Raw genomic sequence first — 27969 nt, 5'->3', positions numbered from 1 at the left:
TATCTGAAAGAAAATATGTCATGACAGAATGGATAGTAGTCTTGGTGATACGCAAGCGTTATGGCGTATTTTCATCTGTTTGTTTTTAGTTTTTTCATCGTTAGTCAGCTTCTGGAACAGCCCACCGAAGTGCCCAATCCACGATCATGAAAACGCGTGTTTGGAATTAAGTTTTTTTCAGACTCGGAAGTTTCGTGTTATGTGGAACGCTCCGTGTTGATTTTACTAGTGGTTCTAGAAAGCGTTCTTGTTTAACCAACCCGAAATACTTCACCAAAGCGTCCGTAGAAACTCTTCTGTTATTCTTTCTGTTTTTTTTCTCATTGCGAGTACAAAACATTTTTGTGGTTCAGATATGTTTTTATTCTGCAAGCATGGGTGTGCAGCCCACTTGTCCAGACATTCGCCTTCGGAGCGTGAGGACCTGCAGGTTGAGCCTGGGCAAGAAAATTCATTTTGTTTTGTTCTTTGTTTTCCTAATAGAGGAGATCGTGTTGTGTGACAGAAACACAGTTTTCTAGTTGATGCCGGATAGAGATGCATTAAAATATTTGTAAACTTTAGTAAGTGTCTCAGTTTCTAATAAGCACTGGACCTGCCACGCTGCCAAGAGCAGGAAGAAAGAATGAGTGAGGGGCAACGCGATTGGGTGAGGAGAGAAGAGAAATCATCACTAAAATGCGTCCTTAAAAAAACGTAGTTTAACGATGCACCATTTCGCCACCTGAAAATGTTGTGTTTTTGGAGGCCGAGAAAAAAAAATCGCTTCCGAGAGAATTCGTGACTATGTGGCACTCATTTGATAGGTCTAACGAAAAGCGAAAGAGAGGCCACATCCTTCGCGGAAACAGGAACAAAGCTCGCGCCGCGCGCGCACATGTGACTCGAACTTCATGGAGAAACGCTGTCGCCGGTGACCTCCATATATATAAACACTGAGCTAGCCTACGACGTCGAGTGCAGCTCTGGATAAGAGCGTCGTTAAGGTCGGGATAATAATAGCGGGAAGTCGTGGGACCCATGCATAAAGAGCGAAATGCCATGGACGTATTCAGTCTTCTCCCGTCCGAGGGTCACTGAGCCTTGCGGAGCACGAGGAAGAGCAGATGCATCGGAATTGGTCGCGGAGTTTGGGGTGAACGGGCGCCCTTTGGCGCGGGAGCAATGCGCTCCAAAAAGGGTCACCGGTGGCGGTCACTTGTAGGGCGCCACGATGCCTGGATCCCGAATGGTGCGTCGACATAAAGTGAACAGCTCTCGTTGGCCAAAAGCAGCGATCTGTCTTTTTGCCGCCGTCGATTCATCTTTGGTAACTATCGCGTCGCTACTTTGCGCGCATGGCAGGTCACAAAGCAAATAGGTAAGGCGCATTCTGCAAACCAAAAATACATAAAAAAGAGAAACTGCACTGGGGTTTGCCTTATTATTATTTTTTCTTTGTGCCTACACCTTCTTTCGCGGTATTCGTTGATCCGTTCAGCCAGAGAGAAATAAGATGCAAGCCCTGAAAAGACCACTAAGAGTGCAGAAAAGTATCATTTTTATGTTGTTAGAGAAGGCACGTGTTTTTAAGTACTGGAGACCATTTTATGTGGTGTTTCGCACATCATTGTAGATGTTCTTTTTTTCTTTGTTGTTACTTCTTGGCGTTGCATTCACGTTGTGGAAAGATGTATATGTTATGTTATTTCATTTCACCTTTTTTTCGAAGGAAGCTAGCATTTTTAAAATATGAGTGAAGAAGCCAGAGACGCCCTGCTTCCGTTTTCTAATTGATTGATATGTGGGGTTTAACGTCCGAAAAGCACCATATGATTATGAGAGACGCCGTAGTGGAGGGCTGCGGAAATTTAGACCACCTGGGGATCTTTAACGTGCACCCAAATCTGAGCACATGGGCCTACAACATTTTCGCCTCCATTGGAAATGCAGCAGCCGCAGCCGGGATTCGAACCAGCGACCTGCGGGTCAGCAGCCGAGTACCTTAGCCACTAGACCACCGCGGCGGGGCGCTTCCGTTTTCTAGAGTTCAGCTTTAGCAATTCAGCTGTAGCAGCCAGTATACACGACCATGAAAACAACCAGTCAGGACTAGAACATACAGCTGAACTGTTCAGTAACGTCTTGCTGCCTGGTTATATATAGCTGGTGCATAGTAAGAAAAGTAATTCTGGGGCGAAAATTATTAGCCTCCCCCTCCCCAAGTGACCGAAGAAGAGGGGAGGGCATAGAGTCTGCCCCATACATTGATTTAATAGGGGAGGGGGAGCACAGTAACTTTATATAGTAACATTAAAACAATTCAATATTTAGAATAATCTGTGGTAAAGGTATTGCCTGCAGCCATTTGAAGTTTTTTTTTCCTCTCGCTGATGAATGACTCAGTGATATTGTTCGCTTCGAATAAAACTAAGAAAAAAATTTTTGTTCTTCCATAATTGGTGGACTCACGCTGGCTTGCTTTGGGCATGCGCGGATAAGTTTTTAGCTTGCTGGAAGAGACACCGATATGCTCATGGACGAAAAAAATGAAGAAAGGAACGATAACGATTGGATGTAAAATGATAACTAGCTGAAATGCCCGTTTTCTGATAGTCATGTTTTGGCTGGTGTTTGTGATATTAGTATTCTTCTTTTTCTTCGTCTCTTTCAGTGTCTTCATTATCAAGCTCGCCTTTCAGTACCGCGAACACGCCATAGTGGCAGAACTGCAGCAGCATGATGCAAGAACAGTGAGAGGTGAAGCGCGTCTCCGGAGGCGCCTCCCCACACTCTGTGTTTACCTTTGTAACAGGTCGTGCGGCGCCGGTGGCCGACACCTTCGCGAACGAGCAAAGCGTCACGCGCCGTTGTTATTAGCGAGCGAGCGGGCGCAACAGCGCTTGCCCCGCCGTCCATCCGGCAGTCCGGTACACCTGCCGTGCATGTCGGCCGGCAGCTTGTACGAAGAGCCGGCCGTGGCCGCCGTACACTTCCTTCAAGCGGGCTTTGACTCCGCTAAGCACGAGGAACCGCCGAGTGAGAAGTGGCCGAGGAAAAGAATCCGGCCGCTCCTCGTAGTGCTCGCCGTGGCCACGGGGCGGCTGCTTTTCTCGGCGCTCGTTCTGGCGGTGCTGCTGCTGTCGCTGCTTGCTGTCGCGCGCATTGTTTTCACGAAGGGGCCGGTTAGTTTCGCCGCTCCTGCCGAAAGCCGAGCGCAACCCGGCTACTTCGCGATGATATAAACCCGCCTGCCTGAATTGCGCGTGTCCCTGTTTGTGCCTTCGGTGCGCCGACGTGAATAGCATCAGCGTGTGAATTCCTGTTTCTCGCTCGGCGCGACTGGTAGACGTCGGAAAGCTGCTGCAAGGACACAAATGCGTCGTAGCGCCCTTCGCTGTTTTCGACGAGCGCTGTTTCGCTAAAGTGCACCGTCAAGTTTGAAGGGTTACTAAGCCGGACTTAGTTGCTCAAATCTAGTAGGAGGCGGAGTGTCAGAGAGCAAGCTCGTACTTACATAAACTACAAATGAACTGACAGAAGTGAAAATTCGACTGAGTTGAGGACGTCCTCAACTATTCACAAAACTCTCGGAACCCGCGTGTGGTGCCTGTGATGTATGATTTCCTGAACGGCCACACTATTTTTACGGACAGACTGGTTAAAAATAGCTTTCTCCCTATTACCAAGTCGAAGAGCAAGTCGGCATAACGGTTCAGTGAAAGCTCCTATTCAACAATTTGAGTCATCTCTGTTTTTAATTCAGTGTGTCAAATAGTAAAAAACAAAAAGAATAAGTAAGTACGTATCCTTTGTAGCAATAGAGGCACATGCAGCGTACAGTGGCCTCATTGCGCCGCAATCAATGCCGAGCGCTTCGTTCGTGACACTCGAAACGAGAACAAAACTGCTTCTTCACTCATTAATTTATTTATATTTTTATTTTAAAAAATCAAAAATAAACAATACATGCTTACGATCACATTTGTTACATGTTTATAAATACGAAACAACATACGCCCACTAGTCAGTTTGTACTGTAGCGAGAACAACGGTAAATTAAATATTGAGACCGACCCATTGGTTAATTTATTTATTTATTTATTTAAAAATACCTTACAGACTCTATTACGGAGCATAGAGTAAGGGGGGTACATAGGAAAGAATGCTAGTGGGTGATACTTCTGCCACAATACAAAGCAACTACAAAGCAAAGCAACTACAGAGAAACTAATAACTAATAACTAATAAAAATACAAAGCAAGTAATAACATTGGAACTAATAACAGTGGTTGCACAAATGACAAAGAGGGGCTTCAAGCAACAACAAGAATTTCCCAGCCGCAAAAAAGCACACAGAACAAAAACAGAAAAACCCTCTTGCGATTTTTTCGACGTCTCTCAGTATTCCACTCAGTTGAAAAAGGTGATCAGGGTAAATGTTCTAGGGCAGAACTGACTTTCGCACAAGATTGTATCATCTACGCTAAAGCCCGATCGCGGAGAGCCGCGGCCGCAGATGATTACGCCGATTGGCGTCACGGCTGCGCAGCCATCCATGCCGACCCGCATGTCGCGGTCCTTGCGTAAGGCGTCCACGCGCGCCTTACAAACCAGCGTGCAGAATGCGCACCGGAGGGCGCAAGATCAAAGAACGGGGACGGGTTGTGGGACGGTTTCGCCTTTACCGTCGTCGCCAATGTTGTCACCGCAGAAGCTGCAGCCGTTTGCTTGGCTGGGCCATCTGAAGCGTGAAAACGGACCGCGATGCAGTACGTAGCCGTGTTTGGGAGGCCAGACAAATGAGTTTATTGACCTCGGCCGGACTCGTGCCGTCCGTGCTTTGTCTCGGGGCAGACAAAGAGCAGCGCGAGTTCTCTGACCAGTTCGTTGACCAGTAGCCGAATAATCTTCGTTTGCGACGCACGCGCAATTTGCCGTACTGACTGGGACCTCGCGCAAAGCACACCGCACGGTAGAGTCGTAGCAATGAACGCGGGTTGCCTTGTACGCAGTCGAGCTTTCCATGTTTCGAAAGTGGAGATCGTGAGCACCTGAGAAACGACGTCGGCAGCTCTCTATTACGTGAGCGACAACCACGCGTACTGCCGTGCCGTAGTCGTTCCTCGCATCTAAGCTGCTGACGTAGCTGAGATGCTCACTATGTTTCTTAAGGTTTAATCGGTAAACGTAACGCAGGTTTCACACCCTAATAACAACGCCGCCATAGTGCATCGCTGATTGGAGTTCGCGAAGCTTCATATATTTACAATATGTGCAGGGTATGTCACACCTATGTTCTTTGTGGCTGTCAGCATGAACCACACAGAAGAAAAAAAAACTGTCATTGAGTAGTTTTTACCATGCCTTTCATTTCGTATATTTAGCAATCTTGCATTTTACATGCGAAGGCTAACATATTGATATCATTGCATTGGAGTTAATGGACAACATACCCTTTACCTCTTTCAGTGTTTCTTTAAATTTCCCTCCTTTATATTTTATCTATATGTTTTTTTTTCTATTTCGTTCTCTCTACTCCTTCTCTGGTGTTATACAAGTTTGTATTCCTCTCTATTTCTTTGTTTGCCTTTACTTCTACCACTTTCTGTCTCTGAACTCGTTCTCTCGCCCATCATACTTATTGCATCTCCACCAGATAAATCGGCGAGCGTGTTTTCTGTAGAGAAGAAGATGGCGAGGAGTACGCGGGGTGGTTTAATATTTGTCAGAGTCCAAAGACACATTACACGCGGTTTCAACAATTTTTTTTAAAGCTTTTGATTTTAAGTACCGTCTTGGCCTTGTAACGACATTGCTAACACTGATGAAGATGTTAACAGTGATGATAATAGTTTTATAATGCAGTTGAGCGTAACGAATTGATCATTTCAGTAGCTGTCTTTAATGCATCAAAAGTATTCACTATTGCCGGCGCGGGTGCATGTAGTAAGAGAAGAGCTGATCAGTTGCGTGCGCAGCAGCGCTGGTAGTTCAGAAAGAAATAAAGAAGCAAGGGAGTGGGGAGGGGCTTACAAGGCAGGAGACACGAAAAATACTTCCGCTACCGCGGTGCCTGCCACGCGAACGCTCTCTCGAATACCGCCAGCCCACATCTCTCTCGCGTGCGAGCGTAAAGAGTTTAGCATTCTTTTCCTTTTTTGTTTTCTACAAGCATAAGTTACGCATGGACTGCCAATGAGAGAACTGATTATAGGACTGCCGTAGAAGATTGCTTGCCAAATAAACGAATGAACAAAAAACAAACAAACTGAGCAGTAAAGTGAGCTCATTTGATAACCGGTTTAGTAAGCTTATCCGCATCTCATCAGCTAAATCCTGCTACACTGGATGAACTGTGTGTATCGTCATGCTTTATTTAACAACAGGCTATGATAGCTTCTGTCTAGTGGCGGATAACTTAAGTGTAAAAGGGGTGAGGGAAAAAGAAGCAGAGCAGTGCCTCCCCCCCCACCCCCTTACGATGAAATACACTCTGACCAGATTTGGGAGGGACGTGCTTGCACGGTCCTGTACCGGTCACTGGCACCTATTTGGCGCCTATTTAAGATCTCCCGAAAAAGGGAGGGGAGCGCTTGGTCAGCATTTTACGGTACGTCAGCCTTTACGCCAGTACCATTGCGCTAGCAGGTACAGTGCTGGACAAAAGGTCTCATAAGAATGCATGAGATAGTAAGAAGTCAGGGCTGGTCAAAATTTCTCATAAGAATACATGGGATAATGGTTTGCGATCTTTTGATCCCCGCTCTACATGCTCGATATGACCTCACTTTCTCATTGCAATTGAATGTCAAAATATTCGCCCAGCAAGACCCGTAGCAGGCGTCCACATCTATAGGGAAGCTGACTTTCAAGGCGGATATCAGTTTCAACCTGTCAGTGATTACGATAAGCTATATTCGTTGGCAGTATTGATGGGAAAAAGCAGGGATGATATTGATAGAAGTGGAATCGTCACAAGCTCTGGTAAGTATACAATGTAGCAATGGCCGCTTAAATTAAGCAATAAAAAATAGAAAATATATGCAGTAAGCCGCAGTGCATGAAGTAACATCCGATTATGTCGCAAAAGTTAGGTAAGCATTGATGACCAGCGCATTTCCAAGGACGTGACAAGAAAGATCATCCTCATCACCAAGAACATTTATGGTATTCCAAAAACTGTATGCTACTTTTCTTCCACGGACACATCCAAAACTCGAATCACTGGGTATGCGCGAATGCTCAAGTCAATTTTATTATTTTTACTTCCTATTAACATATCAGTGAAATGAGGTGAAAAGCTCATTCACTGGCTCATTCGCTAAAGAGGAATAAGAAGAAGGAAGAAAAAGAAAAGCGACCTGTAAAGATCACATCTTAAAGAAGAAGCGCGGATAGCTCCCCCGTGCCAGAAGGGAAAGGATAGAGGAAAATGATGGCAGAGATTTAGTCATCTTCGCCACCAGGCACTTGCCAGTGGGCGTGAAGGCGTCGACTTTACGACTTGGCCCGCTTCGCGCGGGGCCGCGCGGTGAAATCGGCGAAGCCTGGTGGGGGGAAACGCTAACGGTCGATCTCGTGTAAAGCACCGACCGCGGCGACCCGCGCTCGCAATGTCGGCGGCCTCAAACACGCGCAGCCTCAACGGGCAGCCTCGACGTGCGGTCGACCCGGAAGCCGCCGCCGAAGGCCGCCACGGCACCAGCGGCGCCTGTTTTGTTGGCCGGTGTTCATCGTTCGCCAGACACTCGGCCTGCTCGCTTTCAATCGATATAGGCACTGGACAGCTGATATCTATCAAGTGCTTCTTTTTCTTGTTGCTCGCCCGAGTTGATGCGATTGAGAGGAGGCCACGCAATCGAGCGTTAGGTTGACGTAACTACGAGTTCCTCGGGGCTTGCGTGGTGGCGCGAGCGACTCGCGGCGATTTTGCAACAAGGCGATTCGTAACGCGGTGGCCTGACTTCCATGGAAGGAGTTCAGTGTGTTGGTGGAACAGTGCTGCACTGCTCTGTCGTGCCGTGATAAACGAAGACCTGGTTTTTCTACGCGCTCAGCCGCCAACAGCGGATGACATGCTGCGTGGGTTTTCACAGTCGCTGTATATGACCAGCGATTTTGGTTTATACCTAAGTTATATGAGACCTAACTTATATGAGACCTAACTCTATAGGTAAAGAAAGAATAAAGTGCTATTTTGTAACAGAGGCTAAATTTACTAACGAATCGCAACGCGCGCAACCAATCCTCCCCCCACATAAGTTCGATGATTATTAAAAAGGAAAATGATTGTACGCTTACTCACAATGTCCCACTGTTTCATACATCAGAAGTCCTAAGCTCCTTGCGATTCACTCAAATATTTCCCATGTTTTGGGGTCAAATAGGTTGAATATCCTAATACGCTCTAGATATTGTTATACGTACGCGTTTCTTCCACTATGAATAAACATTATAAATAAATAAAGAAATAGATGAATAAACTGTGAACCCTGATGCCCTTGAGTTTTTGAAAAGCAGTTCTTTATGACTTCTTTCTCTTTCCTATGGTTCTAATATAAGTGCAATCCTCGTATTTGTAAGCTTCTTTGAAATTACAGCAAACAACTCTGCTTGTTTACCATGTGTAATGTCTTCCAAGCCGTGCGGGAGCCTCGCGGAAAAATGCAGAGTGCACCAAGCGATCGCGCATGGTATCACTTCCAACTCGCCTTTTGCTTTGAGCTTGTGCTGAATGTCTTTCAACATCTTCGCACAACATCGCACCGAAATTCTCTGGTATTTGAATTCCTTATAAACCCTATTCATACGCAATTTCACGGTCTCGCGCGTAACGTCGAAAGCGCCTATATTCCATGGATCCAGTAATCTCTGGAGCTGTTGCGCCTGCCACTGCGATGATTAATCTTTCCATGTAGATTGATTGATTGATTTGTGGGGTTTAACGTCCCAAAACCACCATATGATTATGAGAGACGCCGTAGTGGAGGGCTCCGGAAATTTTGACCACCTGGGGTTCTTTAACGTGCACCCAAATCTGAGTACACGGGCCTACAACATTTCCGCCTCCATCGGAAATGCAGCCGCCACAGCCGGGGTTTGATCCCGCGACCTGCGGGTCAGCAGCCGAGTACCTTAGCCACTAGACCACCGTGGCGGGGCGATCTTTCCATGTAGAGCCACAGAAAATAGAAAGGTCGGCAGGTTAACCAGGTGCAGGTATTGATATTACACCTCTTATAGAGTTCAAGGCATCGCGAGCAAGCCAACGTGGTTTTAAGTTGGTTTAATATAGAGGCCTCTAGAGTGTCGGAAAAGAAACGCAATCCCTGCATACAAAAATATTATCATTAATGCATTTGTGAAGCGGGAGCTTTGTTTTTTTAATACTAACCGTTACTTAGAAGCATTTGTGAAAAACGCAGGTACTAAACAACAAACGAAAATTCTAAATTCTAAAGAGTTACTAAATTTCATGTTTCTCTCTTCATTTAAATTCACTCATTATGGTTCGGGTGTTGTTTCATAAAGGCATTTCAGTATTTTACGCGCGTTTGAATGGGCGTCGTTGGATTAAATTACCCTCGAGCTATAGTGCTTTCTCGTGCAGTTTCGTAGTTTCGAATCCACATAGACTTGTGTCACCTGTACTTTCCTTAACACTTCGTGTATTTATCGAACGGCGAATATTATCTTGAATGCACATAACTGATCTCATCACACTGTTTTATCAATGTCAACGAAGTATTCAACCAAATAAAAAGATCTAATATTTGAAGCAAGCTTATGCCGATATAGAAGACGATGACAGAGTGCATGACAAGGGGACGGGCGGGGGGTGGGACGAGGAGACATTAAGAAGGAAGTCAGAAATGGTGACCTGAAGAAGCGACCTGAATAGTCTGTCACACTGAATTATACAGTCTGTTCCCTATGCGTACTCTTGTTACAATAGGCTGCCGATATCAAGATCCTCCTGTTATCATTGCAGCAAACTGGCACTATTGCGCACAAGTTTTGAGGTCCAATCTATAGCGCTATTAGTTTGAGCAACTGACAGCATGTAACGCTTTCTTACCCTCTAATGCAGGCTTTCCCAGAACGTGTGGTACAGTGACAGCGTAAGCTGGAGGAGCTGCCTCCTAAGAGCCCATTGTAAACTCTTTCAGGGCGCCTACTGCAAGTAAAGTTATGAAGTGCATATTATACCATAATTCACCATGATTTTGTGAAGCAGTGCATAGCCCAGCACACGTCTGTAAGGCAGTATGTGCACCTACGTTGCTGCACATTTTGTTGTTGTTAAGAATGAGGGAGTTATGGCCGTGCTCTTTGTAATGGGTGGGCAGCGTTAAACCATTCGTACTCACTGTGCAATTGGAATGGTTCGATACCTGGTGCGATTGTAGGCCTCTGTAACGCAATACTGGAATTACCGCTAAGGTTGCTGCTCGCCCGACATGACATCTTTAGAGGGTTTTTCTCCGAAGAATTTTCAGGCAGTGACGTGCGCGGATTTGTGGTATAGAATACTCGCCTACCAGGCACAATGTCTGGCTTCGATTTCGGCTCGAACTCCGTTTGTTTTTTCCCCCTGTCATTGAGAAAATTACTGCGACGGCTTACAGTGGTGAAGGCGGTGCACAACATAGCTACCTGAATCGGCTATCGTAGTGAGCTCATATCGGCTTACGCAGCAAAACATAACACATTAGGCACTGAGACCGACCGCTGATGCGGTGTGCGGAAGCCGATATATGTGACGTTTACAGCCTTTCTTTCTTTCTTTCTTTCTTTCTTTCTTTCTTTCTTTCTTTCTTTCTTTCTTTCTTTCTTTCTTTCTTTCTTTCTTTCTTTCTTTCTTTCTTTCTTTCTTTCTTTCTTTCTTTCTTTCTTTCTTTCTTTCTCTTGAAAAAAAGTGTGGAGCATTGACCAATGGTGACATGCTCAGCATGAGAGAACTCGCGTATTTTTAGGAGCCATTACAGCGTAAACGGCCGTGCGCGTTCGCACGCAGGGCAGCGAGCGGCTCTCACAGACAGGCGCACGTTCGGGACACCGCAGCCACGGCCTTCCGCCATCCGCTGCCTCACTTATTCGTTTGCACGTTTCCACTTGCGCGTATGCTTGTTGTCCTCTGAATGTGTTTGTTGCATGCGCCGAGGGCTCAAAAAGAAAAAAAAGAAAGGCGGTGAACGGCTAGATGCTGCATGCAGATTGCCGTAGTTCCTCTAAGATTCCAGCGTGCGGAGCTGCTATGAAAGCGCGGCCATCAAGCGTGGTGCAGCAGCACGAAACTAGAAAGAAACATGAGGTAAATTTGACTAGCTCGAGTATATCTCTGAGCGCGCGGTCGTGGAGAATGTGGAGCGGAAAGTGATACGCGGCCGCTTTCGCGCGGTCTGCTCTCGAATGTTAACGCAGAAGGATTGCGTACACGCAGAACTTATGCGGCACGCGTCGAAGCACCCACTGCAACCGATTTATCGACAACAGCATCTGCACTGCATTGCCAGCGCCCGAGTTTCGGTGGTTCACCGTCATATCAAGCCGTTATCCGCATCGACAAGAGCTAGTTCCTCCTTTGCCTACAATTTAAAATGGACCTCCCCTGCCTTTCTGTCATTTTGTGTTCTCTCTCCTAAGTGTTGCTGTGCGTATAAAGCAGTGGTGACTAACCTGCTTATTCCATAGGAAAAAAATGCTGTAAAAGGCGCATAGAAAGATAACGAATGAAGTAAGTCGTGCTACAGCAAGCATCGTAGCGGTTAGCGCCATCTTCTTCCTCCAGCAATCACTTCATGTACTATGAATCGCATAAATACAGCCTCCGATGCCTAATGCGCTGTCCGAGCTCACCACTTCCAATACTCCATTACCTGCAGATGCACCTAATAACGAGTCTCACTCTTTCCCTCCACACTCAATGGTACATTCTCGAGTGGAAGGCACAGATAGGGCGGGAACGTCTGGCTCGAGGCATGACTGACCGATCCGCAATACATACCGCTCGAACGAATGCCTCTGCGACACCCGGCGTCACACTGAGAGACACCCTCGGGACACAGAATATGCGAACAAAAGCCCCACATTACGCAGAACTGAACAGGCGACATGCGAAAGACGGGCCCCATTGTACGACCACAAACACCTACCACCACTTCCATAGGCACCACATAATATTTTTCTTTATGTACGTGGTGCGGCTACACCACGCCACTTCTACACATATCTTGCTAGTCCACACAGCCTCCAGCAGACGGCACCCTACTGCTAATTAAGGAGAGGCTTGAAAACGGGTTGTGGGAGGCGCACTCACAGAACTGGACTTAGGAAGCTGCAATTGGCGACCTTTGACCAGGCCCGGCGAGTGGTTCCCTGAACTGGAGGCTCCATCCGTAGTAATCATGGAGACTTGTTAAATTAAAATTGTTTCTCTTTACCTCCCATTAATGCTCATGAGCGAAACTGGGCCAGTATCGTCAGGCTAGGTGATTTTATTGGGTTGGGTTGGAGGTTAGATGGTCTAGTTGGATCTGCGCAGTAATGCGCACGATCTGTACAACCATATTACTCGCGCCGTTCGGAGATTGTACGCATCATTCCTCTCTAATTAAACTTTGAAACAAGGTCACGCTTTTTTTTTACGTGTAGATTTGGTGGCCATTTTTTTCCTGTGGTACTGCAAGACTTTAAGAACACTGAACTCTTTTTTTCATGCGGCAATAAAGGTGACCAATAAAAGATAGTTTTAACTGACCCACGTTCGAATATATATGTAATACAGATATTTTACAATTTTTAAACTAATTATTTCTTAATGCTTTCTGTGTTACTTAGATACATTTCACCACTTCGCATTGTAGAGCAAACTATAGCATAGCTGCAATGTTGAACTTCGCTGGTCATCAATCTACACTAAATACGCATGTGATGAATTCGTTCTTTCATAGTTATTGTTTATTGTAACCAAAGCGCCCTGGTGTTTGTTTTACGCAACAATTTAACGAAAAAAAAGAAAGCTAAAGAAAAAAAAAGAATCTGCCTTGTAGATGAGTTAACTACATTGAAAAAAAAAAGAAACAAAGTTATTCCGGTGATCTTTTGGGAGCATTGGCGGGATGAATAATTTGGACTTGGCTACTCTGACGTAGTGTCATTGTTCAGGAAGCGAGAACTGCAGTCACTGAAAAGCATTTTCTTATTGATGAGACAGTGCTCCCCTCCCCCTTTTTTGCCATCTGTTAATATCGGGATTCACTTGTGAAAGCTTGCCGAAGGTGAGAAAGATTGAGAGAGAGAGAGAGAGAGACAGTGTCTGCTACTCATAGCTTGGGAAAAGCAGATTTAGAGTAATTGACCGCATGAGTGAGAGTGACATAGTAGTCTATGAAGCATTTAAAAGTTCCCGCTGTCCGCCACGGGGGCGGCAACGGTGCAGGTTTGCTGACCTGAAAGTCGTGGGTTCGACGCTGGCAGTGGTCGCATTTCGATGGAGGCGAAATGCTTAGAGGCCTGTGTACTGTGCGATGTCAGTGTGCACGTTAAAGAACACCAGACGGTCAAAATTTCCGGAGCCCTCCACTACGACAGGACTCGTAATAACGTCTTGATGCTGGCATGTGAAATTCCCAGATATTACCATTGAATATCATGATTATCAGACGTAAAAAAGGAACTTAATATGAGAGCCAAAGTGTTTAAAACGATGTTTCTTTACCACGTTTCAGAAAAATAATAAATGTACCGCACATGGTAGATAAAGGTGTGTTATAGTTGGCCATCCATGTCCACTCCATTCGATATCTTATTTCTTTCAAACAATGTACAAATGTGATGCGAACAAGTTTAATGTCACATTAAGGGTACCTGTAGCATTGCGCAAAGCGCTGAAAGTTTTACATCTTCCGGTTGATATTTCTCACGAAAAAAAAAGCTGTTCATTCGCTTATGTCGGCGTTCAGTATAGTCCCCAGTCCGCTAATTCCGCTACGCAAGGACGCATACGCAAAACAACTGGTAAAAACCAACGCTATACATGATGAAACTGTGCCATAACTTGTGTTCGTTATGCTGTATTTTGCAGACTGGCATTTTTTTGCTCGCTTTGGTATAAACGAAACATTGTCAGACTGAAAGTAAGGTATTAAATTTTTTTTACGTGAATAAAGCCCTTTTTTTGCTTATTTGGTGCCTGTTTTTTGGGATAAACCATCCATAATTCAGTAAAAAATAGTTGATACAACAGTGCGAGGTGTTTCGAGCGTTCGAGGGTGCATTGAAAATATGAGCGTCGGTTGAAAAAAAAAACGTGACTAATCCCCTTGTATATCGGTATAACATGCAAGTGAAGGATGTCTTTAGAGAGACAGTTGGGCGTATAGTGTGCATTGTTTCAGCAGCAGCAACACACTCACGTTCACAACACGAAGCACCTAAAAACTTGCAGCGCACTCCTCAAGCGGAAAGTACGCACGAAATTATTATACACGGGACGAGCGTGAAGTAACAACTGTCACAGCTCGACAATTAAAGTGTGCTGTTCAAACAAAAGAAAGACGCACGGAATGAGCGCACAAATATACATAGGACAAGCACGAACGACCATCACAATTCTTCCGGTGTCGGGTGCCAGCAGCGCGCTCCTTTCGTAAACGCGGCCGCGGCAGCGTGCGAATTGATGTTCGTCTTCTTCCGAGTTGCGATTTTGATAAGCTCGCGTGCAGGAGAGAGGACGCTCAGTAGAGGCGGCGCGTCGTGGAAGCGACGAACTTCAGGGCGCGCCCAACGCAAGCCCGTCGTGCCATCTCAACACAGATAATGAAAACGCGCTAATAGAGAATTTTAGTTTACTGTACACAAAACTGTACGTACGCAACGTGCTGCGCGCTGCGTACGCTACGTTTAAGGCTGCGTCCTACAGCATTAGTTTACCATGCTCAACATCTGAAAGGTTTACTGCTACTGAACGCGAACAGTCCTGCCTTTGAGTGTTGTTTCACGCCATCTCGTGGAGAAGCAAGAAGCTGTAATAACCGATATTTGTCGACGCAACACACAAATCAGGGCATGAAACAAGGCGATCTTTTCCGAAAACGAGTAGTGATTGAGGGTGTTTGAATAGCAGCATGAGGGACAGAGATGGCGAAGACGATCGCTTACTGCCAATTTAACATTTTTTTGTTTGCTACAGACATTTTATAATATCACGAGGCAAAATAAATAAAAGAACCAAACTGAATGCTCAACGCTAAATACAAAAATGCCCTCATTGGCGGCGGCGTCTTCACGTGTCATTCTTCACGTCTTGACAGCTGCTTTCACAATGATAAGGGCACCGTGTGCGAGAAAAAACCTCAAAGCTTCATAGAACACGAACGTGCATCCAGATGCGCGCTAAATGTACGAGCAAAACTAACCTTAACTTTCCAACACTTTGAATGCTTTTGCAGATGGTCATTCAAATATTTTCCGGTTAGACTCACGCAGCAACCACTACAGTTCAAAGGGATCAAACATATGACGCCCAGTACACAACCCACAAATCAATCACCGTGCTCCTCGTCATCATCGTGTTCCGGCTTCTTCGTAAATGACGTTGTCCAGTCGTATAACGTTGCTCTCCAGCTTAGCAGCGAACCCAATCCACTGCATTCGTTCACTTATTGACTACAGGTTACTAATTTAAGTTGCAAATGCACCGAAACTCACACGGACTTCGCTGCCACGACCAACGTATATAGGCTGTGTTCCAATACTCACCGTAGACGGCTAAATAGATTGCTAAATAGACGGCGGCCATCTTAAGCCCCATTCCAATTCTCACGTAGCTGGCAGAATAGACCGCTCCGAGAAGTCCGCATCGTAGACAAATACGATGCAGGCTGCTTTGCTGTCTAAACAAGATGGTGGCTCAGCGAATCGATCAGATAGACCGGATCTCGCCAGAATGGCCATCTGCACACAAGCTGACGCTTTCCCGGACGCTCAATGTAACATTTATTTGTTTTTTATTTTAACACGAAATAAGCCAGAAAATACAACTGTTACGTTTGTTTCTTTTAGCTTTTTCTTCTCGACGCGAAGTGGCGCATCGTCGCGTAAAAGCTGTCTAAATGTGTTCCAATTCTCCGACAGCATGGGCTCAATGCTGTCTTCTAAACAGTCTTCGTAGACTGTCACCGTGCTGTCTAAGAATTGGAACACAGCCATAGTGTTGTCGGTCGCAGCCATCTCGTCTGTTTTGGTCACGGCTGTTCGAGATCTCGCGAGACCCGCCTGTAAAATACGCAACGGCGGTAGCGGGTGCAACGTAAGCCCCGAAATCTAGTGTGTGCATCCCCTGCGTGCACAAACACACGCATCTCTCTTAGGTTCAGCTCATGCGCACTCTTGCTCCCTCTCGCGCGTTGCGTATACGCTAGGCCGTTGCGCGCGCTAAACTAATCTCTGTAATCTTTCGAAGCTCTGAGGACTGCCAAACGGTGTATGGCGTATATATATATGGCTTACAGTTAGCACCCCAGACAACGCACGCTTCGTGGCGTAGCAGTTAGCGCCGCGCGCTCAGAAGCGAGAGGCTGCTGGTTCGATTCCGTGCACCAAATGCTAGCCTTCTGGTTTTTCTTCTTCTGTGCAATCTCTTTGCATATATTTTCGATCGTGGCTTCCATTACTGAGGTACGTAAGCGGAGCCATGGTAGAACGCCTTAGTGTTAAAAACGTTGCCGACTCCCGGTGCGCGAGGAGACAACTTGACACATGCCTTGAGCAGCGACAAATGAGCTCGTCGCACTGGTTTATCATGCCCGTGATCGGCACGCAGTCAGATTTTCCGCCAGGAGATTCTAGTCGGCCACACAGAGAGGATTTTCGCGTTCCCTTTCATTGGCTGCGCTTGACCGAGCCGGCCGACCCAGTTGCGCAACGCTAATCCCGGTCGGTGATAAGAATACAACGATGACGCATCAGCAAGCGGCGAATACTTTCTACGACGCCGCTGTAGACAGCCACTAATGCTTAAAACGGACTTTTTCGCAGGCTGGTTAACCTCAATGCCGTTCTTTTCCTCCTATTTTTCTTCCTTCTAGCAGTGTGTTCAGTTAACTGTGCATCATCCACAGAAAATGTACGGTAATGTCGCTTGCTGGCTCATCTCCGCAACCACGTCTTAATAGCAGTGGACAGACACATGACGACGATCAAGCGAGAAGTCGGAGAAGCGAGAAGTCGGAGAAGCGAGGCTTCGTAACGCTACTGGTATCGTTCTAGTTTGATGACGATCTCTGCAAGACTATTGATTAACTGGCAGCAAGTGTACTGCCGTCACGGAGGACACTCTCTGGTTTTTCGCTTTATTTCATGGAGGAGTGAGGGTTCCCACCCTGTGGAGGGCAGCAGCTGCGCTTACCGTCAAGAAGGAAAAAAAAAACAAACATTAAGGGAACAGGGTATAGCCCTATACCCGCCATGTATTTTAGGTGAACTTTCTGTACCCTTTTCTTACGAACCATACGAACTATAATAATTTTTTTACTATAATTGTGATTATGAGCCAATATTCGTCTGACTGAAGCAGATTTAACACTGAAAATGTAATGTTCATTTTTTAACGCGCTAGCGTTAAAGAGCTCGTTTAGAAACTGCGGAGTTGTCGTTGGTTGTGAGAGAAAAATCATAATATGCGTGAGCAAAAAATTAAGAAGAATGCAAATAAAATAAATAAATGGTAGAAAATTCTAGAGCAGAGTTGGGGCTGAACCAGGGTTGTTTGGGTCCAAGTGGGGATAGAACCCGGGTCGTTTGTGGGGCAAGCGGATGTTCTACTACACGGCCCCGCCTGGTCTTGTGATAACACTGAAAAGAAGTTCTTCTGCTTGGAAACGCAGTGAAAGTAGCATTCATGCTTCACAAAGACATGCGTCCTGTATACATGCTTCACAATGCAACATGATATATAGCAGTAATAATGCGTGGTACAAGCGTCCATTGCCAACGGGCATCAGATTATGCCATCATCACAATCACTCCGCGGTTGAAAACCGGTACCCTACTACAAAAGGCACGTACGCTACTGTGCCTAGTATCTTGAGGCCACCTAGTGGGTGCATAGCGAATTCGAAAAGGTTTCATTCACCAAGTGTTGGAAGTACGCACTTGGAACAAGATTTCGCTATCATGTTCAACTCCTAAAGGCGAAGCTCTAGGGTCCCCTAATTCTTAAGATTTTTTTTACTTCAGTTACCTAATTATCACTTGACAATAGCCATTAGATGTAGTGTTGAAGAAGAACGATTCCTCACACAACAATAATTCTGCTTCAAAATATTCCCCATCACGTTATCTGAATACAGGCCTAAATTTATAATTCTAGACATTGGGGTTACTGAGAAAAAGAAGACAAGTACAAAAAAGCACGTCTTGAGATAATCGCATTGAAGATCTGCGTTATTTCAAAAGTACAACAAGATAAGAGTAAATTGCCGGACCCGTTAAGTAGACACCAACCAGATACTCATCACCATTACAATTTTTTTTAATTTTATGTTGAAACTTCTTGCCGGGCGAGCCTCATTTGGTGCCTGCTATGCAGTCGTGTGAACGCAGTACTGTCGACGCAGTTTAAGGGTGCATAAGCTCTGCACTGTGCAGTGCCCTAAAGAAATTCCGAAATTGTTCACCACATATATACGCTATCATTAAAAGTGAACAATGCACGAAGGGTGCATATTTACAGTGTTTGGTGCACGAGGAAAATGATTTTTTGGGGCGTGTTACCACATGATAATTGAACGACTCGTTAGGGTTTCGAGTTTTCCCATGGTAGTTGTAAAGTAATATGTCTACACTTAGGACAAGTAGCAGCCACGGAGCTGAACCATGAGAGTTAAATAACTAGAATAATAAGAATGGGGTGGATCACATTCGGGAAGCACCTACAAAACATGACTGGTATACTGCCACTATCTCTCAAGAAAAGCATATATACCAGGTATATAACAGCTGCATCTTGCCGGTACTTACCTACGGTGGAGAAACCTGGAGGCTTAGAAAGGTGGTTAAATTTAAATTGAGGACGACGCAGTGAGTGATGGAAAGGAAAATGATAGATGTAACCTTAAGAGACAAGAAGAGTGCAGAGTGGCTCAGGGAACAAACCGGGGTCGCAAGTACCGGCCATCGCATGTTGCAATTAAGTAGCGGATATCTACGTAAGTAATGGAAAGAGATACAAATTTGTCATTTAAAGAGTTACCGAGCAAAGTCTTGCGAATGTCCGTGGTCTCGAATAGGTGTTGCGCAGAGACGTTTATTCAGTGCTTAGGTTGGAGCTCAGAATCTCTTATAACGTGTAGCATTAAGGGGGCCAGCATGGCTTGTTTCGACCATGCGAAAGTCACTGTACTGTGATACACAATAACCAACCATTATTAAAACTCATTATTCGGTTAGTGGAAATGCTACTCGTTAATTATCGGTGCCTTGATAATTAGGGTTGCTTGAGAAGTGATAAGCTCGATCGAACAGCAATGGGTAGATAGAGAAATAGTTTTGCGCGAAAACGCGTGTTTTATAACGCCGTGCCAATGAAGTCAGAAGGCGAGAAGTGGCACATTTTGTACGCGAGCCCGGAAAAATCGGGAAGCTCAGGGTGCACGACGTAATGGTGCACTGCAAATATGAGATTACGAGAAGACGATTGAAGCTTGCTTCATACGTTCAACGATTTCTCCGAGTTCGTTAGTACATCATTTTTAATCACATTTTGGTGAAACAATGGGAGACCCTTAAAGCTTCGCTTTTAAAAGTTGAACGCAATAGCGAAATCCTGTTCCTACAGTGTATACTGAGTTAAAAACGAATCGTGCCAGCTTTCGCATACGTCTGCATTCTGTGTAATGGGTATCATGTTTTAAACCGCGGGCAATGGTGCGCATGAAATCTTTTCGAGCTCGCTATGCACCCACTAAGTGACCTTAAGGGAAAAGGTGCAGCAACGCGTGTGCCTTTTGTAGTGGGTGGCCCGCTTTAAACCATGAAGTCATCATAATGACATGTTCTTACAATCGATGGCAACTTACACTTGTACCGCGCATTATTACGGCTATATTGCATGTTGCATTGTGCAGCATGTATACAGGACGCGTGTGTTCGTAAAGTATGCAAGTTACTTTCACTGCATTGCGAAACACAGGAAGTTATTTTCACTGTATTTCGAAGCAGACGCGTGGCCGTGTGATAGAACATCCGCTTACTACGCAAACTTGGACCCTATTGAGGCCGAGAATTTTTATTATTCACTTTATTAGCATATTTATCGATTTTTGAGCCATGCACAAGATGATGATTTTTCGCTCACAACCAACGACGCCGCCACCGACGGTGACGCCGGAATTTCAGCGAAACGAGCTCTTTAAGGCTATCGCGTTAATATTTCTACCATCACTATTCTTCCTTCATCTCCGACAGCGATCATCATACTTAGAGTTATCGTCGTTCAGAGCGCAGCTCGACCAAACAAATGGCGTTGAGGTAAACAGGCATCTGTCTCACAACACACACACAGAAAAAGCTGTCGTATACGCCACCAGGGACGTTTTTGTTGCCTCTCCTCGCCTGAATTACTGCTTTTTCCCCGTTGTCTACATGGCCCGAAAAGCACGTCCATCTAGGTACTAAAGCAATTATTATATTAAGGGACAAATTATTCTTCAGCACCAGCAGATGGGGGAACTGGGCCTTATTATTCAACCACCGGGGCCACTGATTTTTAGCCACAACAAAGCATCCAATACAAAGGAAGAGCTCAAGCCTCGCTTTCAGAAGCTGCCTTTCATTACGAACTCCAGCCGAAAAGCATTGGTATAATAATTTGATCTTTGTGATGTGAAACCATCACCCATCGATCGCCTTATTGCTGTTTCCGCAGCTGGAGGCCTTAGGAGCCTCATTCACAAAGCTCTTAACTTACAAGAATTTTTTTAATGTTTGACGGACAACACGAATAAATATATAAAGCGTCCCAATTAGATAGCTTCTTACCTAAGAAGGCATTCTAACGTAATCATTTTTGTCGCTGCGAACACGGGTACACACGTGTAAAAAGTATTAAAGTGATATTTACACATTTTTGAAATCTTCTAATTAGCGTTACATCGCTTATTTCATGTTACACATTTCATTTTACGAAGCCCATTCTACGTGACCTTAGGAAAGAAGGAACCACGAGAAAAGTAACATAAGACAAAAAAAAAAAAGAAAGCCGCTCCCTAATGCGCTAATGCTATAACTCGTAAGTGTACAGTGACCCCATGCTCTAAGCGCTAACTGCGCTTGGTTTTTTTTCCTTCTTTCTCTGTCGGGTCGAGCAGTGACGGTGGCCGTCGGGTTAAATAATACGCCAGGCCGGTTCACAATTTTCCTAGCTGCACCTGGCCTCTCGTGGCGACTGTGTCACGTACACTGCAGAATGCGTCGTCGTGTTACCTGGCTAGCACTCGCGCCTCCGAGGCTGGAAAGCGTGCACAAGCTGAGATCGAGAAACAATGGGCGAGATAAGGTCAAGTCCCGCTAAATAAAGAACAATCGCCGCAGCACGCCGTGCCCGTGCCCTGTGCAGTGGCCCCGTTTTCTTTTTGAAGTGGGACTCTTTTCGGAGATGTTCGAGCTGCCCCGGGTGCGAACAGAGCGCGACAATTACAGTCGCTGCATCGGCGCGGCGGGCACTGATTGCGCCGCCCGGCTTCTGCATGGAGAAGTGCGAATCGTGCGGCCCACGAACGGCATCAGCTCCATAATGCCCATCTTCTCGCGAATCTGTAATAATAATAGCCGCATCTCATTTGATGCGGCTCACGGTCGTTGACCGTCCCTGTCGATGTTCACGACTAGGCAGCAACTTGTATCTGCCACCCTTTCACAGAACTTGGGTTGCCTGACTTGCTTCTGGTCATGGTCGTTTTGCTTTCTTCGTTTGAAAATTCTCATAAGGAATATCGTTGATAGTTAAGCTATGAATATTGTAAGGTAAGGAAAGAGTTAATCTGCCAAGGGGGCAAATAAATCAGCAATCAAAATCTGGGACACACCATTTGGAGGCTTCAGACTCAATATAGAGCATGGAGGGAAAAAGCAGGGTGACTGCGCAGTGTTTTTTTCTTATTCTCGCTTCCTCGCTTTTATAGACTTCTTATTATAGGGTCGAACAAACTTAAGAAGGAACTGTGTATTTAATGCGTACAAACCTTTCTGTTGAGCAGGCTGAGGCATAAAACGAAAAGCCTAGTGTGCCCGACATGAGAATCACATTAATTCGCTTTTTTGCATAATATCTCCACGGCGCGAATTCTGAATAACGGGAATGCGCACTAATTGATAGACGGCAGTGCATCCTGTCCAATCGAAATTAGAGAACGGGAAACCCCGGTGTTGTAGATATAATCTTGCGCCAGCCGAGGCGTGCGGCCGCCATCGATTAACAACTGAGATATGTATACGGGCAATTTCCCGCCGAGCCGTTTATAGCTTGTCCTGCCGGCCGGGCCCCTCAAAACGTGCGGGCGCTGGCCTTAGGTGGCGCAGAAGGGGGCGCGTGCCAAGAATCGGCCAACCACCCGGTGCCTGCGATGCAGCCGCTTCGCCAGTTGAGAACGTGCTTCACCAAGAGGAAGCGACCGCTGGTCTCGTGGGGGAAGTAACTCGGTTCTTTCCAGCACCACTTCCTTCCCGCTGTTGCCATTGTCGAGCGGCTGGTGGCACGTTCCTCCAAGCTGGCAGGCTGGCACAAGTGCACACGTTGCCTAGCGGCAGCGGAGAGAGAGAGAGAAAAAAAAGAAGAAATTCCGCTGAATAAGGAGCGTGTGGCGGCGCCTCAACTTCAGCCTTGGGGCAAGAGACTTTTACGATAGGCTTCCATCGGAAACTCCGACGAAAATTGGGCGTTTAAAAAACGAAACAAAACTAAAGGGCGGGCCTTTCGGGGGCATATAGTGTACGCTGCTGAAAAACCTTGAAGTGGAGTAAGTGCAAGAATGGAATGATGGTTGCTCATCAAATGTTCCAGGAAATGACTAGTGCTTTGGTACTCGTACCTTTAGCTTTGGAACATATCACGCAACTCGGAAGCAATTCGGCGGCTATCTTATGAAACATGTATGCGGGTGCATTATGAAATGCTACGCAAAAGATTAAGAATTCTATTTGATACGCATGCTAAACATCTGAGACACCCACATGTAAAGAAGAGAAAATTCATGTTCAGCTCCCGCAATGGCTGTGTTCAATAAGATAGGGAAGATTCATTATTATGTCTGATGCTTGCAAACAAAATTTAGTCGTTGCTCTCTTCAGGAAAACTTAGCTGTTTGACATTTGCTTGTGAATGCTTAATAAACCGATCAAAGTAAAGACATATATACTTGTTCGTAATCTCTCATGACACGAAGAAACCATCATATTCATGCACGCTCGCTCACACTCTCCTATGTTTGTGTGATGACAATCTGTGTAATATTTATTACTCACACTCAGATTATCCAGGCACATTTTAATGCCAACTGGGAACTGCCAACTGCTAACAATGGTACATTTTAGTGCCAACTGCTAACAGACACTTGGTGTGCGTTGTAAGTAAAAGAGAAAAATTTTGTGTATTATAATAAAAAAAAACAGACAGGGTTATTTCTTCTGAACTGGACAAGTAAAATAATCCATTGTCAAGGCGAGAGCCTTGTATATGTCTCAAGAGAAGGCGGCTTAGAGCGAACATCCGGCGTCTACTCGAATTTGTTTTCGAAAAGGCGCGTTTCCACACGCGCACGTAGTGGCTCAAGGAGCGTGATGTGCGCTTTTGCTTCGTTTTTGAGGCACTTCGCGTGACGGAAAAAAAAAAAGTTACCTACGCGACTCGGTCTACGAACGACTAAGGAGTGACGCGGCAAAGGTGCGTGATAGAGAGCCATGCCCTAGAGGATTGTGTGGTAGGCCGAAAAGGTATGCAACATCGAACCACGGTGGTCTATTGACTGTGCTGCTCGACTGCTGGCCCGAAGGTCATGGGATCGAATCCCGGTCGTGGAGATTTTGGAGGGAGGCTATATAATGCTTGATGTTCGTGTACTTGGATTTAGTAAAGTTTCGGTGCTCTCTAAATCGGCGTTTTTCATACTCATATCGGGGTTTTGGGACGCTGAACTCGAACAAACATTATTATTACAGAAAATGTATGCGACGCCAAAGAAGGCTCAACAACTTAAGCATGAAATGGAACGCGATGAGCTGAACGGCTTGCCAGATTCTGACGTGGCGCTTCATTCTAATAAGAAAAATTAAAGAGAAAAACTAATTGTCTCGTATTCATGATTTTACTCTCTCACGATAACAAAAGTGCCAAGCTTGTTGAGAGAAGACGTTCGGTAAGCGAGAAAACGTGCAAAGTGAAAAATGCAACTGGCGATGCCCCCTTGAACTTTCCGCACTATAGTTGCCTTGACTTAATTTATGTCGTCTTCTAGGGACCATGTAGTTCCTAACCGGTATAAAAGAAATAAATTGTGTTTTAAAGAAGCCAGATGAAATACGAGACATACCAATATTCGAAAAATTTCGTTATGCAAATGGAGTGAAAATACAAATCGAAATAAGTGCCGTCAACATCGGAGATTTTTGTGGAAAATTTTATAGTAAAACAATTGGCATTAATTTTGTAATCCATTAATAAGCATGAAGTGATTACAATAATGGTGCCGGAGCGTTCACAGCATGAATAATTAGTCTAAAATAATTTAGTGTTTCACTTCATTTAATGCATCGCCACTAAGGCTTTCGCCTTCGGACCTCTTGATCCCCATGTATCTAAGTTGGAACCAGCTAGACTGCGTTCCCTGCTTTCGCACTTGAGCATTTCCTACTTCCCATGTAGCTCAAATCCGGTGCTCTTTTCAGTGCATGTATCTGTAACAGCGTGCCGCGCTTAACGCAGTAATCGACTCGACGGGCCGTCCGGCGGCCGGCACACTGGAGGGCACGCTGTCCGACTTTGGCAACTACGACGAGTGTCTCAAGATCCGCATGGTGGACGAGCACACGGGCGAGGAGAACTTCCGCGGCAAGTACTGCACGCTCAAGTTCGCCGCCCCGATGCCGCCCAAGCCGGAGCGCCTCAACTACCACCAAAACATCTTCAATACCACGCTGGATGAAGGAGGGGTAAGGATGCAACAATCACAAGTGGTGCATGTTCTTCTTCTCGGCTTCATGCATTATGAAATATCCTAAACCCTGGTTCAGCTGAATAGTTTGTTGAGACACACAGTGTCGTTGACATCAAAGTCACGCTTTCTTCCACAGCTTCTTGAAGACATGGCCAGAGGGGCGCCCTACTTCTACCATTTGTCTCCAAAGCTAGGCATATGCATTCCTTCCGCCTGTTCTGGAGAAGACATCCAGTCCCTCATCAACGTCGGTAACTAAGCTTTGGCCTACTACCGAAATGCCATTTCGATAGAGCTCTTTGTGCCATGTTTACAACACCAATTTATCCCCCTGGTTTAAGGTAGCGAACCAGAAATTGTCGTCCCGTTGATCTCACTGATCTTACGGTAGAATGGGAATACGCACAACTGCGTCTAAACGGAAGTGATATACGCATGCGCAAATGAGACTCAATAACCGAAGCATGCTACTATAACGTGAGGTGATACATATCGGTCGTGCGAGAATATATATATATATATATATATATATATATATATATATAATGCGTTATATGCGTTATATAATGCGTCGGAATGCGTTATCAAAACAGAAATACCCTTCCAAGATTATAGATGACGCCATAATAAGTGCAAGTAACCAGGACCGCAAAACGCTTTTAAGCGCCAAGAATAAACAGCCAGTCCTCTCCGGCACTAACCTTGTTCTAACATTTTCCGCGCCTGCGCAACACGTAAATGCCATTTTAAGAAAGCACCATAACATACTTCTACAAAGCGAACGACTTAAATCAATTTTCCCAGAACCACCGCGTGTGACGTACAGAAGAGCGCAAAATCTGGGTGACTATACTCATGTCGTCAAAAAGCGTACGCAGTAAACCTACTGGCTGCCGTCCTTGCAACAAACCTCGTTGCAAAGTCTGCCAGCATATGACCACTTCACTTATCGCAAACAGCACCGCATCTAACTTCAGCGTGAAAATAAATGGTGACTATAACTGCGACACGCGTAATGTAGTTTACCTCCTGGAATGCTTGATCTGTGGAATGCAGTACTTAGGCGAAACCGAAACACCCTTCCGATATCGGTTTAACATTAGTAAAATATTTCAGTGTATATTAAATTGTATATTAGTCAACCGTGGTTTCTTTACTTCTGAGCTCTTTTACATGTCCTGCCAACCATACTGTGCCCCACGTGTCGATGCGCAATGAAATTTGAAACTTTTATATTCATGCACCCGTCACATGTCAGTCATGTCAACACAAGGTCCTGACAGATTACCATTTTTACTTTGATTGTCCTAGCTGCAATACCGAGAGTTCATCACGTGAGCCTATAAAAGCGGCTTCATTGTATCATACCTACTTACTCTGACGAAGGCCGTGCCACGGCCGAAACGTTAGTAAATACGATCCTTTTCTTATGTGCTATCTTCAAGTTATTTCAATATAGAAAATACCCGGACCTGTCGTGCCTTCCCTTCAAGTTCTATATATATATATATATATATATATATATATATATATATATATATATATATATATATATATATATATATATATATATATATATATATATATATATATAGCGATAAATGCTCATACCAGTGAGCTAAGCTTGAGCCATCCGACATATTTTGTGACAGACAGGTCCTCAACCGAAGTGCTTTCATGTCGGACGAGCCAGTTGCATGAAATGGTGGAAGTGATACGTGAGCTTTTCACATGTCGTTGGAATCGTTATACGCTAATTGATGCAACGTAATGCCATGAGAGTCAGGCACTTTTAGTTTAGCGCTTCGGTGGTTTGCGTAGACTATACGAAAGCGTTCCATGTAATCAGTGGATGACCAACGCCACAATGGTGAAATCATTTGACGTGTATACACAAATACCAAATCACTTTCGTGACTACGGCTGCGTCATTTGTTAAGCTGTGACAGCACCGCAAGGGACTGCTCAAGAAGGTTAACCTAGTCGCACACTATTGCAGAAATACCAGCAAGTAAGATTGCATGATCTCTTCATTAAATAACATATTTCATTGTGCGCAGTTTTGAAACCTATGGACTGGAATGCTACTGCGATCAACTGCGACGTTGACGGACCAATCACCATAAAGAAGAACCACTTGGCTATCATGTGAGTGTTGCCTTTGTTCATTTATTCTTTTTTTGGTCATTCGCACGAGACAACATTCGCTGCTGTTTGAATGCCGATGTATGTTCGTGGCGCGTGTTTAATTTCATAGAGATGGAAAAGCGATTCTTACTTTAAAAACAATTAAAATCTTTCGCATGCATACAACTGAACGTCAGAAAATAAAAGAATGTTTACTTGCTTATCGTAGGACAGGTTTGAAGGGAAATGCAGTGCATATTTCTAGCACTCTCCCTCTCACGATTTTTATTTTGTGCGTCTCGCGCCTTTCGCCGTTTCTTTTTTTTTGGTACTACTATTTTCGCACAATTTAAAAATTTAAAGGTTTATTATGCTTCAACTCACGGTAATTGTCATGTCCTTGGCATTAAATGTATGTAGTGTGACTGTGGCTTAATATATTCTGGTAGCGTACCCTGAACTTTTTTGTTGTATGCAACGTCAATAGCACCATTAGAAAAGAAGGGACCATGGAACCTTGCTACCTAATCATTGCTAAGTCTTTCTCAACGGAGCGTTACCCAGTTGCGCTATGTACTTCCAGCAAGGGGTCTTTTTTTTCCCTCGGTTGCTCTCCTCTTGTCCTCTGAATCTGCTTGCTTTCATTTAA

General features: G+C 45.1%; 1 protein-coding gene across 1 annotated transcript in view; it reads left to right on the top strand.

Moving 5' to 3' along the window:
* The window catches only part of LOC119187865 (nose resistant to fluoxetine protein 6), a 55804-nt gene that overhangs the window by 13659 nt on the left and 14176 nt on the right, over window positions 1-27969 (top strand). Inside the window, exons 2-4 of the mRNA XM_037435964.2 lie at window positions 24962-25188; window positions 25330-25444; window positions 27254-27341. Coding sequence (XP_037291861.2) covers window positions 24962-25188; window positions 25330-25444; window positions 27254-27341 — 430 coding nt within the window. The remainder of the gene's footprint in view (window positions 1-24961; window positions 25189-25329; window positions 25445-27253; window positions 27342-27969) is intronic.

The sequence above is a fragment of the Rhipicephalus microplus genome, chromosome X (genome assembly GCF_043290135.1).
Source record: "Rhipicephalus microplus isolate Deutch F79 chromosome X, USDA_Rmic, whole genome shotgun sequence".
NCBI lineage: Eukaryota > Metazoa > Arthropoda > Arachnida > Ixodida > Ixodidae > Rhipicephalus > Rhipicephalus microplus.
Note: the sequence above shows the minus strand (reverse complement) of the source record. Positions and strands in the feature narration are given on the sequence as shown.